This window comes from Ranitomeya variabilis, chromosome 5 (assembly GCF_051348905.1).
Source record: "Ranitomeya variabilis isolate aRanVar5 chromosome 5, aRanVar5.hap1, whole genome shotgun sequence".
Taxonomy (NCBI): Eukaryota; Metazoa; Chordata; class Amphibia; order Anura; family Dendrobatidae; genus Ranitomeya; species Ranitomeya variabilis.
In genome coordinates this window covers 500908964-500925870 of record NC_135236.1, presented here as the reverse complement: position 1 = coordinate 500925870, position 16907 = coordinate 500908964, and the positions used below count along the sequence as shown (strand labels likewise).

General features: G+C 48.6%; 1 protein-coding gene across 1 annotated transcript in view; it reads right to left on the bottom strand.

Moving 5' to 3' along the window:
- Nucleotides 1-1560: 1560 nt before the first annotated feature.
- The window catches only part of CDHR2 (cadherin related family member 2), a 239739-nt gene continuing 224392 nt past the window's right edge, over nt 1561-16907 (bottom strand). The window contains exons 31-32 of the mRNA XM_077265704.1: nt 5186-5228; nt 1561-2105 (exon numbers count right to left, since the gene is read on the bottom strand). Coding sequence (XP_077121819.1) covers nt 1959-2105; nt 5186-5228 — 190 coding nt within the window. The 3' untranslated portion in view covers nt 1561-1958. The remainder of the gene's footprint in view (nt 2106-5185; nt 5229-16907) is intronic.

Genomic DNA, 16907 nt, shown 5'->3' with positions numbered 1-16907 from the left:
ATAACAGACACTGAAAACTCAGCTTCAGACCAGGGCCTGGCAGTCACACTAGGCCAGGGCCTGCAGGCTGACAGTCAGAGCTTCCAGGAGGCCCTGCAGACAGATGTCAGTCTGGAGGAGCTCAGATGTCTTGCAGACTGACCCCCTGCTGCTTCTGACAAAGAGAGTGTATACTGGGACCAGGGCAGACTGTATACAGAGACTGTAGAATAGAGAACCGTATGCACTATCAAGTGAGGGTGCTCGGGTAGGGTCCCACTCCATATAACAGTAAAATAAAATAAAATAAAATAAACCCGGCACTCATGAGTGCCGGGTTTATTTTATTTTACTGTATACAGAGACTATCCCCACGGATACTACAGAATCTTGGGACTATGAACGGCAGATGATCGTCCCTTATCCAATTAGGGAACAATTATTGAGGATTGCCCATGAAATTCCTTTGGCCGGACACCTTGGAATACAAAAGACGAAAGCTCGCCTGACACATAACTTCAATTGGCCGAAGATGGGGACAGATATTGCCAATTACTGCCAATCATGTATAGTTTGTCAGAGAGTTGGAAAGTCTGGGAATATACAGAAAGCTCCATTGATACCACTGCCTGTGATCGATGAACCTTTCCAGCGAGTGGCTGTGGATATCATAGGGCCACTTGCAATCCCTAGCAGCTCTGGCAAAAAGTACATCCTCACAGTGGTGGACTATGCTACACGATACCCGGAAGCTGTGGCACTTTCCTCCATCCGAGCAGACAAAGTGGCGGATGCTTTACTGTGTTCTCTCGTGTGGGTTTCCCCAGGGAAATGTTGACCGATCAGGGAACCCAGTTCATGTCTGATCTGATGGAAAGCCTCTGTGAAAGAATACAAGTACAGCATTGTGTGGCCAGCGCCTATCATCCCCAAACCAACGGACTCTGCGAGCGTTTTAATGGAACATTAAACCAAATGCTGGTGGAGACTGAAGGGAGAGACTGGGAGCGGTACCTCCCCATCTGTTGTTTGGCTACAGAGAGGTACCCCAGGCGTCTACTGGATTCTCCCCCTTTGAACTGGTTTATGGGAGGAGGGTCAGGGGGCCACTTGATTTGACTAAGGACAGTTAAGATTACAGCTACATTCACACAAATATTTTATTTGTACAGACCGCAGTACCCGGGCAGAGCACGGATCTTCTGATCTGATCTAACAGCCTCATAAGCGAATATGTGCATGTGTACCCATCCTAACTCTGAGCACAGCATGCAGAAGTACATAGTTATTCAAATGACATTCTTGTCTTAAATAACGTCATGTAATTTATGATGTCCAGTTGCAACCTACAATGGCAGCATGGTGGCTCAGCGGTTAGTAATGTTGCTTTGCAGTTTTGGGGACCTGGGTCCAAATCCCACCAAGGATAACAAACATCTGCAAGGTGTTTGTATGTTCTCCCTGTGTTTGCATGGGTTTCTTCTGGGTACTGTGGTTTCCTCCCACACCCCAAAGACATACTGATAGGGTGTGGTATGATGGCGCTATAGAAGCAATGCATAATAAATAAATAAAACTGTATCCCTTTCCAAGACCAATCCAATATTTTCATATTATTTATTCATTTAATTATTTTTATGGCAATGGTAGAAATCAAAAAGTTTGCAAAGTGCTACAAGTAATATTCATACACAATCATTTGTGCAGCGGTTCATATTCCAGGTATTCTGCCAATATTATTCTCATGCATACGTATACTGGATGTTCTCAGAACTGGACATATGAGAGATTATGCAGTGATTACAGACATTGGCAGCCCTTTTCCTTCCCTTTCCTCAGTATTTCTATTGAGAAACATTGAAGTCAATCTCTTCACAGCATGAAGTGGTTTGAAAACTGGATTGTGTTTCGATTGTTTTAAACTGCGCAGTATGAAGTTGAGATAGACTTTAGGATTAAAGTCCCATTACATAAATACATCACAAATCAGTGGTGTCTAGAGTTGTTTTAGTGTTCTTTAGCTGTCTAGAGCTGTAGGTAACGTTTTCTCTTTCATTAAGAGCGGCCACCAAAGGCTCTTCCCAATTTCCGCTATCTTTAGAGAAACTTGTATCGTCTTTGATGTCCTGCAAAAAGAAGAAAAAAATTTTGAGGATCCCATGTACATAAAACAAAGCACTTACAGATATTTCAGATTGCCAATGTAAAGGGTAAAACTCATAAAGGTGTTTTTCTTGATGAAGCCATGCTTTCTTGGAGCAGCCATGCTGAACTTGGATGACCTCTGGAGCGTGGGAAAATGAACTGACATTTTCCCACGCTCGAGAGTACAGCGCAGGTCAGGCTTTGAGGGAGCACAGCTTCACTGACGGCACCGCGAGTCACTGAAGCTCCGCACCCAGCATCTCCTCATTCACCAGTAGTTTTCAGCTAGGGCGGTCGCATCTTGGAACCATCCTGGTTAAAAAAGGTATATATCCCAGTTATGGATTATGGCGTGGGACAAAACGATGGACATGTATGGTATATTGTTGGTTTATTAATTTATTTTTATTACAGGAGATCGAGGGTGTCACATGGATTAGGAGTAACAATAAAATGGTCAAACTGTGTTGTGTTTTATTTCATTAAAAGACTTTATTCTGGCTGTGTCTTTATTTAACATGTACCAACTATAGGATTAGCAATGGATAGGTGTCTTATTGACACCTCTCCATTACTAAGCCAGGCTTGATGTCAACTTTCAATACAAAGGTGACATCAACCCCCCCAACTATTACCCCACTTGCTGCCGCTACAGGGCAAGTGGGAAGAGCATGGCTAAGTGCCATAATTGGCACATCTTAGATATGTGCTGTTTCTGGGGTTGCTGAGTGCTGATGCTTTTAGCCAGGGGGGGCAATATCCATGACCCCTTACTAGGCTATTAATATCAGCCAGCAGCTGTCTGCTTAGCCTTTGCTGGTTATTAATTATGGGGGAACCCTACATCATTTTTTTGGGGGGTCCCCTATTTTAATAGCCAGTAAAGGCTAAATATACAGCTGTGAGCTGATATTAATAGCTTGGAAATCTCTATGGAAATTACTCCTTTCCCAGGCTATAAACATCTGCCCCCAGTCGCTGGCTTTCCCTCTGCTAGTTTTGAAAATTGCATGGGAGCCCACGCCATTTTCTTCCAATAAATAATCGTTTATGAATTAAATACATGTCCAGTATTTTGCACACACACTGTACTAATTGTATTTGTCACTGACATCTATATATCTACCTATTCTATATGTATTTACTGCATGTAATCCATCTCTTCTATGGTGAGATATTTATAGCTGTTTTCTCAAGTACATTATGTTGACCTGAGGCTTAAATACTCACACTCATTTCATGGGGCATATCTTTCAATACTATTTAATAATTGGACAGCACGGTGGCTCAGTGGTTAGCACTTTGCTTCACAGCCCTGGGGTCCTGGATTCAAATCCCACCAAAGACAACATCTGCAAGGAGTTTGTATTTTCTCCCCATGTTTGGTTTTCCTATGGGTTTTCTGGTTTCCTCCCCCACCCCAAAGACATACTGATAGGTAATTTAGATTGTGAGTCCCAATGAGGACAGAGATGATTATGTAAAGTGCTGCTGAATATGATGGAGCTATGTAAGCAAAGCATAATAAATAATTCTTAGACAGTGCAAAACCTACATTTGACAATCTAAAATGCGCCATATGTATCATAGTAATTCATGCAGTTTGATAAATCTGGCATATTTTTTAAGTCCATCTAAGTTTACACAATTTATTACTTGGCTTACTTTGCACCAGAAATTTGCACCAAATTTTGGGCCATTTTATGGTGAAATGTCGCAAATTGCTAATAAATATCCTGTATTGCTGTTTATGCGCTATTAATAGATAAAAAGCACGTCCAACACTGGACAACCCCTAATTAATAGGCCCAGTGAGGTAAAAAAAAATTAAAACGTATACCTCCCAGATTGGCACTAATAGGCCATAGTCAGCACTGCATTCCCTGCTAGACTGCTAGTATCAAACTCTGGCAGGGGCGTCATGTTAGTGCTGCAGCCAATCAGCAGTCACTGATCGCCTGCAGCATTCAAATTTTGTCTGAGCTGCTGCAAAAGAAACACTTTTTCGCTGACTAAAGAGGAGTAGCTCTAGTCCAGGAATTGAGAACAATTGTTCCTATTTTTTTCTGTTAAATGAGGCCATTAAAGGGGTTAACAGGTACTTTATATTGATGGCCTATTCTTAGGATAGGTCATCAATATAAGATCAATGGGGCGTGACACCTGGCACCCTTGCTGATCATCTGTTCCCAGTGCCGGCAGTGGACGGATGTGCTCCTTACAGAGTAGAACTACACAGCTTCGTCAACTATACAGTGACCACAATGGTGAACTATAGATCCATCCAGATGCAATGAATAAGTGTGAACCTGCAGTATCTAGTTGCGGCCACTATACAGTTGACGGAACTGTGTAGATCAGCTCCACAACTGAGCACATCCGGCTGCCACCAGCACTGGAGCTAACAGCTGATTGACGGGGAAGCCAGGTGATGAACCCCCACTGATCTGATATTGACAACCTATCCTAAGGATAGGCCATCAATATAAGTCCTAGAGACTCAGCTAAGGCTACTTTTGCGTCGGTACGGGTCAGTCGCTAAGCGTCGGCGTGCCGTACCGATGCACGTTGTGAAAATTCGGGACAACGTGGGCAGCAGATGCAGTTTTTCAATGCATCCGCTGCCCATTGTAAAGTCCCAGGGAGGAGGGGGTGGAGTTCCGGCCACACATGCGCGGTAGGAAATGGCGGACCCGACGTACGAAAAAACATTCCCTTCAACATTTTTTCGTGCCGGCGGTCCGCCAAATACCGACGCATCCAGTGCACGATGAACGCAACTTATGGCCATATGTCGCGATCCGTCGGCAATACAAGTCTATGGGCAAAAAATGCATTGCTGCAGGCACATTTGCAGGATCCGTTTTTACCCAAAACGATGGATTGCGACGGATTCCAAAAAACGCTAGTGTGAAAGTAGCCTAAGATGTCGAGTTCTGAATAACCTCCTTAATAAATATAAAATAATACTCATCATGATCATAGGAAGTCTAAGGTATACACAAAAAATTGAAAGTAAAGTAGATAATAATTGGATGTTTTAATATATCATGTGACTCACCTGATTTTTCTGTTCAAGTATATTTGCATAACCAGAATTAACGCTGTAAAACATATTATATAGTGTGACAACATTGTTTACATACGATGATAGATATCAATAATCCTTTATGGGTCCAAAAATCTATACAAACTAATAATAGGCTCCAACATTCATCTAACCAATAAGGAACAATTAAGCACAAATATTAGAGTGCTTAATTGTTCCTTAGATGTGAATTGTTAGATGTGAATGTTTTCTTACATTCACATTTTTAAATAAAAACAAGGGCAAAATGTACTACAAAATTAATTACATTTTTCTAAAGAAAAGCAGGTTAGTGGAAAATCCCACTAAACAATTTACATTGTATAGACCATAAAAGTATGCTAATTATACTTGTTCCACTTACATTCAATAAATATGAGAAAATTCCATTTGCAGGGAAATTAATCTCTCTTGGTAGGAACATTCCATTTAAATACCTTTTAAGGGACCCTGTCACCAGGAAGATGTAGCTCAATCATGAGGCACCATGTTATAAAGCAGGAAGAGCCGAGCAGATTGATATATAGCGTTGTGAGGAAATATTCAGCATATCCTGTATTTTAATCATTTAATCCTTTGCTCTTTCTGGGATTTTCAACCTAGTAGGCGGTCCCGTCAGTGACTGACAGCTATTTGTCTGTATGCACGCTTAGGACCCAAAATCCCAGAAAGATCAGAGGATTAATCCTTTCCGACATCGGGCGTAATAATACACCGATGTCGGACACCCACCCTTTGATGTGGGCTCCGGTGCATGTCAGGTGTTTTCAACAGCTGACATGTACCGCAAACATCAGCGGGAGGAATCGCGATCCACCTTCTGCTGTTAACCCGTCAAACTTTGACAGCTGCAATTAACATGCGCTTCCGGCAAGCGCGCCAGAAATCCTACCCATCAGCGCCCGTGTCACATGATCATGGGACGCCGAGGGGTTGGCATGACAACCAGAGGTCTCCAGCAGACCTCTATGGTTGTCAGTGATGGACTGCTATGAGCGCCACCTTGTGGTCGGTGTTCATAGCAGGTGAGCATTTCTGCTACATACAGGTGATCTGATCATCGCCTGTATGTAGCAGAGGTGACCGGGTTTTGGCAGCTTCTAGTCTCCCATGGAGATTATTGAAGCATGCAAAAAGCAAAAAAAAGTTTTAAAAAATATTAAAGGAACTATACCGTATATACTTGAGTATAAGCCGACCCGAGTATAAGCCAAGACCCCTAATTTTGCCACAAAAAACTGGGAAAACTTATTGACTCGAGTATAAGCCTAGGGTGGGAAATGTAGCAGCTACTGATAAATTTCAAAAATAAAAATAGATACCAATCAAAATAAAATTAATTGAGACATCAGTAGGTTAAGTGTTTTTGAATATCCATATTAAATCAGAAGCCACAAATAATGCTGCATAAAAGGTTAATGATGGCTCCATAAGATGTTCCATAGAATATTATGCCCCATATAATGCTGCCCAAAGGTTGATGGCCCCATAAGATGCTCCATAGAATATTATGCCCCATATAATGCTGCACAAAGGTTGATGGCCCCATAAGATATTCCATAGAATATTATGCCCCATATAATGCTGCACAAAGGTTGATGGCCCCATAGAATATTATGCTTCATATAAAAGCTTCACAAAGGATGATGGCCCCATTAGATGCTTTATAGAATATTATGCCCCATATAATACAGCACAAAGGTTGATGGCCCCATAAGATGCTCCATAGAATATTATGCCCCATATAATGCTGCACAAAGGTTGATGGCCCCATAAGATGCTCCATAGAATAATGTGCCCCGTATGCTGCTGCTGTGATTAAAAAAAAATAACATACTCACTTCTCAACGCTGGGAGCCAGGTGTCGGTGTCGCCGCTGGCTCAGGCCCCCGGCACTTGCGAGATTCACCTATCTTCGTTCCACTGCCACGCACCGCTGTGTCTTCCGGGTCTCTGCAGTGACTGTTCAGGCAGAGGGCACACACTAAACACGTCATCGCACCCTCTAACCTGAATGTCACAGCCAGAGGATGCGAAAGACAGAGCCCGGCGGTGGAACGGGGACAGGTGAGTATCGCATGGCTCACCCTCCCCTGTCATACTCACCCCCTCCTGGCACGATCTCTCTGTATGTCCTTGCTTTTCCGATGGTCTCCGGTGTGCGCCGGCAACTTGTTCCTGTGTTCAGCGGTCACATGGTACCGCTCATTAAAGTAATGAATATGCGCTCCACGCCTATGGGAGTGGAGTCGCGTCCATATTCATTACTTTAATGAGCGGTACCACGTGACCGCTGAACATAGGAAGAGCTGCGGACACCGGAGACCATCGGAGAAGCAGGGAAGTGCAGAGACAGCACCTGGAGCAGGTGAGTATGATGTGACAGCAGCCACTCCTGCCGCTCCCCCTCCCCCACCGACCCCCTGGGACAATGACCCGAGTACAAGCGGAGAGGGGCACTTTCAGCCTAAAAAAATGGGTTACACTCGATTATATACGGTATATATATATATATATATATATATATATATATATATATATATACACACAGTATATACACACCGCTCAAAAAAATAAAGGGAACACTTAAACAACAGAATATAACTCCAAGTAAATCAAACTTCTGTGAAATCAAACTGTCCACTTAGGAAGAAACACTGTTTGACAATCAATTTCACATGCCATTGTGCAAATGGAATAGACAACAGATGGAAATTACTGGCAAATATCAAGACACACATTTCAGTACCAATGTTTTCTGGCTGATATTTTGGTCACTTTTGAATGCTGGTTGTGCTTTCACACTCCTGGTAGCATGAGACAGACTCTACAACCCACACAAATGGCTCAGGTAGTGCAGCTCATTCAGGATGGCACATCAATGCTAGCTGTGGCAAGAAGGTTTACTGTGTCTGTCAGCGTAGTGTCCAGAGGCTGGAGGCGCTACCAGGAGACAGACCAGTACACCAGGAGATGTGGAGGGGGCCGTTGGAGGGCAACAGCCCAGCAGCAGGATCACTACCTCAGCCTTTGTGCAAGGAGGAACAGGAGGAGCACTGCCAGAGCCCTGCAAAATGACCTCCAGGAGGCCACAAATGTGCATGTGTCTACACAAATGGTTAGAAACCAACTCCATGAGGATGGTCTGAGTGTTCGATGTCCACAGATGGGGGGTTGTGCTCACAGCCCAACACCGTGCAGGACGCTTGGCATTTGCCACAGTACACCAGAATTGGCAAATTTGCCACTGGCGCCCTGTGCTCTTCACAGATGAAAGCAGGTTCACACTGAGCACGTGTGACAGACGTGACAGAGTCTGGAGATGCCGTGGAGAGCGATCTGCCCCCTGCAACATCCTTCAGCATGACCGGTTTGGCAGTGGGTCAGTAATGGTGTGGGGTGGCATTTTTTTGGAGGGCCGCACAGCCCTTCGTGTGCTCGCCAGAGGTAGCCTGACTGCCATTAGGTACCAAGATGAGATCCTCAGACCACTTGTGAGACCACATGCTGGTGCGGTTGGCCCTGGGTTCCTCCTAATGCAGGACAATGGCTGGAGTGTGTCAGCAGTTCCTACAAGATGAAGGCATTGAAGCTATGGACTGGCCCTCCCATTCCCCAGACCTGAAACCGATTGAACACATCTGAGACATCATGTCTCGGACCATCCACCAACGTCACATTGCACCACAGACTGTCCAGGAGTTGGCGGATGCTTTAGTCCAGGTCTGGGAGAAGATCCCTCAGGAAACCATCCACCGCCTCATCAGGAGCATGCCCAGGCATTGTAGGGAGGTCATACAGGCACATGGAGGCAACAATCACACAAATGGACATCATTTCCTTGTCTTGAGGCATTTCCACTGAAGTTGGATCAGCCTGTAATTTGATTTTCCACTTTGATTTTGAGTATCATTCCAAATCCAAACCTCCATGGGATATTCATTTTGATTTACATTGATCATTTTTATGTTTTATTGTTCTCAACACATTTCACTATGTAATGAATAAAGATTTGCAACTGAAATATTTAATTCAGTGATATCTAGGATGTTGTATTTTAGTGTTCCCTTTATTTTTTTGAGCAATATATTATTTAAATATATATATATATAAATAAATAAAAATATTTATATATATATATATATATATATATATATATATATATATATATATACACATACTAGCTATTGACCCGGGTGGCGAGCATTTATATTGGTATATGGTCTCCATCCTGGTATGTGCTGCTCCCATCTTGCTCCCCCATCCTGTCATGTGCTGCTCCATCCTGCGTCACCATCCTGTCATGTGCTGCTCCATCCTGTGCCCCCATCCTGTCATGTGCTGCTCCATCCTGCGCGCCCATCCTGTCATGTGCTGCTCCACCCTGGGCCCCCATCCTGTCATGTGCTGCTCCAACCTGCGTCCCCATCCTGTTATGTGCTGCTCCATCCTGCGTCCCCATCCTGTCATGTGCTCCCATCCTGCGCCCCCATCCTGTCATGTGCTGCTCCTATCCTGCACCCCATCCTGTCATGTGTGCACCCCCATTCTGTCATGTGCTGCTCCCATCCTGTGCCCCCATCCTGTCATGTGCTGCTCCAACCTGCATCCCCATCCTGTCATGTGCTGCTCCATCCTGCGTCCCCATCCTGTCATGTGCTCCCATCCTGCACCCCAGTCTTGTCATTTGCTGCTCCCATCCTGCACCCCCATCCTGTCATGTGCTGCTCCTATCCTGCACCCCATCCTGTCATGTGTGCGCCCCCATTCTGTCATGTGCTGCTCCCATCCTGTGCCCGCATCCTCTCATGTGCTGCTCCCATCCTGCACCCCCATTCTGTCATGTGCTGCTCCCATCCTGCGCAACCATTCTGTCATGTGCTGCTCCCATCCTGCCCCCATCCTGTCATGTGGTGCTCCCATCGTGCGCAACCATTCTGACATGTGCTGTTCCCATCCTGCGCCCCCATTTTGTCATCTGGTGCTCCCATCCTGCGCAACCATTCTGTCATGTGCTGCTCCCATCCTGTGCCCCCATTCTGTTGTAATGTTCTGCACCCATTCTGCCGGTTCCTGTTTCCATTCTGCCATATGTTGCTCCCATCTTTCTCTCTCCGGCTCTACTGCCTGGGTGCGACTGTGCTGAGTGCGACTGTGCTGAGTGCGACTGTGCTGAGTGTGACTGTGTTGAGTGTGACTGTGCTGAGTGCGACTGTGCTGGGTGCGACTGTGCTGAATGCGGCTATACTGCCTGAGTGCGGCTATACTGCCTGAGTGCGGCTATACTGCCTTAGTGCGGCTATACTGAGTGCAGTTGAACTGCCTGAGTGCGGCTTTAATGCTTGAGCGTGGCTATACTGAGTGTCGCTGTACTGCCTGAGTGCGGATATCCTGCCTGAGTGTGGCTATACTGCCTGAGTGCGGCTATACTGCCTGAGTGCCGCTATACTGCCAGAGTGGGGCTATACTGTCTAAGCGCGGCTATACTGCCTAAGCGCGGCTATACTGAGTGCAGTTGAACTGCCTGAGTGCGGCTGTACTGCCTGAATTCGGCTATACTGAGCGTGGCTGTACTGCATGAGTTCGACTATACTGAGTTCGGCTGTACTGTCTGAGTGAGGCTATATTGAGCATGGCTGTACTGCATGAGAGCGGCTGAGTGTGGCTGTAATGTGTGAGTGGGGCTGAGTGTGGCTGTACTGTGCGAGTGTGGCTGAGTGTGGCTCTACTGCGTGAGTGCGGCTGAATGTGGCTCTACTGCATGAGTGCGGCTGAGTTTGGCTGTACTGCGCGAGTGCGGCTGAGTGTGGCTGTACTGTGCGAGTGTGGCTGTACTGTGTGAGTGCAGCTGAGTGTGGCTGTACTGCGTGAGTGCGGCTGAGTGTGGCTGTACTGCGTGAGTGTGGCTGAGTGTGGCTGTACTGTGTTAGTGTGGCTGAGTATGTGGCTCTACTGCGTGAGTGCGGCTGAGTGTGGCTGTACTGTGTGAGTGCGGCTGAGTGTGGCTGTACTGCGTGAGTGCAGCTGAGTGTGGCTGTACTGTGTGAGTGCGGCTGAGTGTGGCTCTACTGTGCGAGTGTGGCTCTACTGTGTGAGTGTGGCTGTACTGTGTGAGTGTGGCTGTACTGTGTGAGTGCGGCTGTACTGTGTGATTGCAGCTGTACTGCGTGTGGCTGAGTGTGGCTGTACTGTGTGTGTGCGGCTGAGTGTGGCTGTACTGTGTGAGTGCGGCTGAGTGTGGCTCTACTGTGCGAGTGTGGCTGTACTGTGTGAGTGTGGCTGTACTGTGTGAGTGTGGCTGTACTGTGTGAGTGCGGCTGTACTGTGTGAGTGCAGCTGTACTGCGTGTGGCTGAGTGTGGCTGTACTGTGTGTGTGCGGCTGAGTGTGGCTGTACTGTGTGAGTGTGGCTGTACTGTGTGAGTGCAGCTGAGTGTGGCTTTACTGTGTCAGTGTGGCTGAGTGTGGCTGTACTGCATGAGTGTGGCTGTACTGTGTGGCTGTACTGTGTGAGTGCAGCTGAGTGTGGATGTACTGCTTGAGTGCGGCTGAGTGTGACTCTACTGCGTGAGTACGGCTGAGTGTGGCTCTATTGTGCGAGTGTGGCTGTACTGTGTGAGGGCGGCTGAGTGTGGCTGTACTGCATGTGGCTGTACTGTGTGCATGTGGCTGAGTGTGGCTGTACTGTGTGAGTGTGGCTGTACTGTGTGAGTGCGGCTGCACTGCATGCGGGTGAGTGTGGCTGTACTGTGTGAGTGCAGCTGAGCGTGGCTGTACTGCGTGAGTGCGGCTGAGTGTGGCTGTACTGCGTGAGTGTGGCTGAGTGTGGCTGTACTGTGTGAGTGTGGCTGTACTGTGTGAGTGCAGCTGAGTGTGGCTGTACTGTGTGAGTGTGGCTGTACTGTGTGAGTGCGGCTGAGTGTGGCTGTGCTGTGTGAGTGCGGCTGAGTGTGGCTGTACTGCGTGAGTGTGGCTGTACTTACTGCCTGAGTGCAGATATACTGAGTGTGGCTGTACTGCCTGAGTGCGGCTGAGTGTGGTTGTACTGCCTGAGTGTGGCTATACTGAGCGTGGCTGTACTGCGTGAGTGCGGCTGAGTGTGTCTGTACTGCGTGAGTGTGGCTGAGTGTGGCTGTACTGTGTGGGTGTGGCTGAGTGTGGCTCTACTGCATGAGTGCGGCTGAGTGTGGCTGTACTGCGTGAGTGCAGCTGAGTGTGGCTGTACTGCGTGAGTGTGGCTGAGTGTGGCTATACTGCGTGACTGCGGCTGAGTGTGGCTGTACTGCGTGAGTGCGGCTGAGTGTGGCTCTACTCTGCGAGTGTGGCTGTACTGTGTGAGTGTGGCTGAGTGTGGCTGTACTGTGTGAGTGCGGGCGAGTGTGGCTGTACTGTGTGAGTGCGGCTGAGTGTGGCTGTACTGAGTGAGTGCTGGCAAGTGTGGCTGTACTGTGTGAGTGCTGGCAAGTGTGGCTGTACTGTGTGAGTGAGGCTGAGTGTGGCTGTACTGTGTGAGTGGGGCTGAGTGTGGCTGTACTGTGTGAGTGTGGCTGTACTGTGTGAGTGCGGGCGAGTGTGGCTGTACTGTGTGAGTGCGGCTGAGTGTGTCTGTACTGCGTGAGTGTGGCTGAGTGTGGCTGTACTGTGTGGGTGTGGCTGAGTGTGGCTCTACTGCGTGAGTGCGGCTGAGTGTGGCTGTACTGCGTGAGTGCAGCTGAGTGTGGCTGTACTGCGTGAGTGCGGCTGAGTGTGGCTGTACTGTGTGAGTGCGGCTGAGTGTGGCTGTACTGCGTGAGTGTGGCTGAGTGTGGCTGTACTGCGTGAGTGCGGCTGAGTGTGGCTCTACTCTGCGAGTGTGGCTGTACTGTGTGAGTGTGGCTGAGTGTGGCTGTACTGTGTGAGTGTGGGCGAGTGTGGCTGTACTGTGTGAGTGCGGCTGAGTGTGGCTGTACTGTGTGAGTGCTGGCAAGTGTGGCTGTACTGTGTGAGTGCTGGCAAGTGTGGCTGTACTGTGTGAGTGCAGCTGAGTGTGGCTGTACTGTGTGAGTGCGGGCGAGTGTGGCTGTACTGTGTGAGTGCAGCTGAGTGTGGCTGTACTGTGTGAGTGCAGCTGAGTGTGGCTGTACTGTGTGAGTGCGGGCGAGTGTGGCTGTACTGTGTGAGTGCGGCTGAGTGTGGCTGTACTCCGTGAGTGTGGCTGTACTGCGTGAGTGTGGCTGAGTGTGGCTGTACTGTGTTAGTGTGGCTGAGTATGTGGCTCTACTGCGTGAGTGCGGCTGAGTGTGGCTGTACTGTGTGAGTGCGGCTGAGTGTGGCTGTACTGCGTGAGTGCAGCTGAGTGTGGCTGTACTGTGTGAGTGCGGCTGAGTGTGGCTCTACTGTGCGAGTGTGGCTCTACTGTGTGAGTGTGGCTGTACTGTGTGAGTGTGGCTGTACTGTGTGAGTGCGGCTGTACTGTGTGATTGCAGCTGTACTGCGTGTGGCTGAGTGTGGCTGTACTGTGTGTGTGCGGCTGAGTGTGGCTGTACTGTGTGAGTGCGGCTGAGTGTGGCTCTACTGTGCGAGTGTGGCTGTACTGTGTGAGTGTGGCTGTACTGTGTGAGTGTGGCTGTACTGTGTGAGTGCGGCTGTACTGTGTGAGTGCAGCTGTACTGCGTGTGGCTGAGTGTGGCTGTACTGTGTGTGTGCGGCTGAGTGTGGCTGTACTGTGTGAGTGTGGCTGTACTGTGTGAGTGCAGCTGAGTGTGGCTTTACTGTGTCAGTGTGGCTGAGTGTGGCTGTACTGCATGAGTGTGGCTGTACTGTGTGGCTGTACTGTGTGAGTGCAGCTGAGTGTGGATGTACTGCTTGAGTGCGGCTGAGTGTGACTCTACTGCGTGAGTACGGCTGAGTGTGGCTCTATTGTGCGAGTGTGGCTGTACTGTGTGAGGGCGGCTGAGTGTGGCTGTACTGCATGTGGCTGTACTGTGTGCATGTGGCTGAGTGTGGCTGTACTGTGTGAGTGTGGCTGTACTGTGTGAGTGCGGCTGCACTGCATGCGGGTGAGTGTGGCTGTACTGTGTGAGTGCAGCTGAGCGTGGCTGTACTGCGTGAGTGCGGCTGAGTGTGGCTGTACTGCGTGAGTGTGGCTGAGTGTGGCTGTACTGTGTGAGTGTGGCTGTACTGTGTGAGTGCAGCTGAGTGTGGCTGTACTGTGTGAGTGTGGCTGTACTGTGTGAGTGCGGCTGAGTGTGGCTGTGCTGTGTGAGTGCGGCTGAGTGTGGCTGTACTGCGTGAGTGTGGCTGTACTTACTGCCTGAGTGCAGATATACTGAGTGTGGCTGTACTGCCTGAGTGCGGCTGAGTGTGGTTGTACTGCCTGAGTGTGGCTATACTGAGCGTGGCTGTACTGCGTGAGTGCGGCTGAGTGTGTCTGTACTGCGTGAGTGTGGCTGAGTGTGGCTGTACTGTGTGGGTGTGGCTGAGTGTGGCTCTACTGCATGAGTGCGGCTGAGTGTGGCTGTACTGCGTGAGTGCAGCTGAGTGTGGCTGTACTGCGTGAGTGTGGCTGAGTGTGGCTATACTGCGTGACTGCGGCTGAGTGTGGCTGTACTGCGTGAGTGCGGCTGAGTGTGGCTCTACTCTGCGAGTGTGGCTGTACTGTGTGAGTGTGGCTGAGTGTGGCTGTACTGTGTGAGTGCGGGCGAGTGTGGCTGTACTGTGTGAGTGCGGCTGAGTGTGGCTGTACTGAGTGAGTGCTGGCAAGTGTGGCTGTACTGTGTGAGTGCTGGCAAGTGTGGCTGTACTGTGTGAGTGAGGCTGAGAGTGGCTGTACTGTGTGAGTGGGGCTGAGTGTGGCTGTACTGTGTGAGTGTGGCTGTACTGTGTGAGTGCGGGCGAGTGTGGCTGTACTGTGTGAGTGCGGCTGAGTGTGTCTGTACTGCGTGAGTGTGGCTGAGTGTGGCTGTACTGTGTGGGTGTGGCTGAGTGTGGCTCTACTGCGTGAGTGCGGCTGAGTGTGGCTGTACTGCGTGAGTGCAGCTGAGTGTGGCTGTACTGCGTGAGTGCGGCTGAGTGTGGCTGTACTGTGTGAGTGCGGCTGAGTGTGGCTGTACTGCGTGAGTGTGGCTGAGTGTGGCTGTACTGCGTGAGTGCGGCTGAGTGTGGCTCTACTCTGCGAGTGTGGCTGTACTGTGTGAGTGTGGCTGAGTGTGGCTGTACTGTGTGAGTGTGGGCGAGTGTGGCTGTACTGTGTGAGTGCGGCTGAGTGTGGCTGTACTGTGTGAGTGCTGGCAAGTGTGGCTGTACTGTGTGAGTGCTGGCAAGTGTGGCTGTACTGTGTGAGTGCAGCTGAGTGTGGCTGTACTGTGTGAGTGCGGGCGAGTGTGGCTGTACTGTGTGAGTGCGGCTGAGTGTGGCTGTACTCCGTGAGTGTGGCTGTACTGTGTGAGTGTGGCTGAGTGTGGCTGTACTGCGTGAGTGTGGCTGTACTTACTGCCTGAGTGCGGCGCTGGCTATAATGGATACAGCACCCCTGCAGCCAGCACTGCGAGGGCTGACTCCACCCACTCGCGTCACTGGTCACATGCTGTTGACATCATCGAAGGACCTGGTGCTCCGCTGGGCTCTGTATCTACCCTGACCGGAGCTGCAGAGCACGGAGCCCCCATGGCCGCTATATTATGGCTGATACGCGGGTGTGTGGAGCCCCCATGGCCGGTATATTGGGTCGGGGGATAAGTAAGTTCTGGTCCAGACTGCGCAGGCGCTGTGCGTCGCGCTTGCGCAGTCTATAAAGGCTTCGGACAGAGTGACGCTCCCACCGTTATATTATATATATATATATACATACAGTATGTACAGGTCCTTCTCAAAAAATTAGCATATAGTGTTAAATTTCATTATTTACCATAATGTAATGATTACAATTAAACTTTCATATATTATAGATTCATTATCCACCAACTGAAATTTGTCAGGTCTTTTATTGTTTTAATACTGATGATTTTGGCCTACAACTCCTGATAACCCAAAAAACCTGTCTCAATAAATTAGCATATTTCACCCGTCCAATCAAATAAAAGTGTTTTTTAATAACAAACAAAAAAAACATCAAATAATAATGTTCAGTTATGCACTCAATACTTGGTCGGGAATCCTTTGGCAGAAATGACTGCTTCAATGCGGCGTGGCATGGAGGCAATCAGCCTGTGACACTGCTGAGATGTTATGGAGGCCCAGGATGCTTCAATAGCGGCCTTAAGCTCATCCAGAGTGTTGGGTCTTGCGTCTCTCAACTTTCTCTTCACAATATCCCACAGATTCTCTATGGGGTTCAGGTCAGGAGAGTTGGCAGGCCAATTGAGCACAGTAATACCATGGTCAGTAAACCATTTACCAGTGGTTTTGGCACTGTGAGCAGGTGCCAGGTCGTGCTGAAAAATGAAATCTTCATCTCCATAAAGCATTTCAGCCGATGGAAGCATGAAGTGCTCCAAAATCTCCTGATAGCTAGCTGCATTGACCCTGCCCTTGATGAAACACAGTGGACCAACACCAGCAGCTGACATGGCACCCCACACCATCACTGACTGTGGGTACTTGACACTGGACTTCAGGCATTTTGGCATTTCCTTCTCCCCAGTCTTCCTCCAGACTCTGGCACCTTGATTTCCGAATGACATGCAAAATTTGCTTTCATCAGAAAAAAGTACTTGGGA